The 333-nt window shown below is 56.5% G+C and overlaps 1 protein-coding gene across 2 annotated transcripts in view; it reads left to right on the top strand.

Moving 5' to 3' along the window:
* The window catches only part of IRX1 (iroquois homeobox 1), a 5,007-nt gene that overhangs the window by 884 nt on the left and 3,790 nt on the right, over window positions 1-333 (top strand). For both annotated transcript variants that reach the window (XM_018567107.1, XM_018567106.1), the window contains exon 2: window positions 1-182. In XM_018567107.1, coding sequence (XP_018422609.1) covers window positions 1-182 — 182 coding nt within the window. The remainder of the gene's footprint in view (window positions 183-333) is intronic.

Raw genomic sequence — 333 nt, 5'->3', positions numbered from 1 at the left:
CAGCGGCGGCTGCGGCAGCGGCGGCCGCAGCGGGATCAGGGAGGCCGACTGGAGCGGAGCTGGGGAGCAGTTCTACGGCCGCTGTCACCTCTGTGCTGGGCATGTACGCCAGTCCTTACAGCGCCCCAAATTACAGCGCCTTTCTGCCTTACACCACCGATCTCACCCTCTTCTCTCAGATGGTAAGTACCAGTCCCTGCTACTTTACTCTGTGTGCCATGTATGCTGTGTGCAGATGTTTGCAATGCCCCTGCCTCTCAACAGTTAAGTGATCATTGCTAACTCTGGGGAAAGAGGTCTAGGAGCCATCAGAAAACACTTTTTTGGCCATCA

The sequence above is a fragment of the Nanorana parkeri genome, unplaced genomic scaffold, assembly GCF_000935625.1.
Source record: "Nanorana parkeri isolate BGI_ZX_2015 unplaced genomic scaffold, ASM93562v1 scaffold1007, whole genome shotgun sequence".
Classification (NCBI taxonomy): domain Eukaryota; kingdom Metazoa; phylum Chordata; class Amphibia; order Anura; family Dicroglossidae; genus Nanorana; species Nanorana parkeri.
The sequence above is the reverse complement of the archived record's forward strand: the minus strand, read 5'-3'. Positions and strand labels throughout refer to the sequence as shown.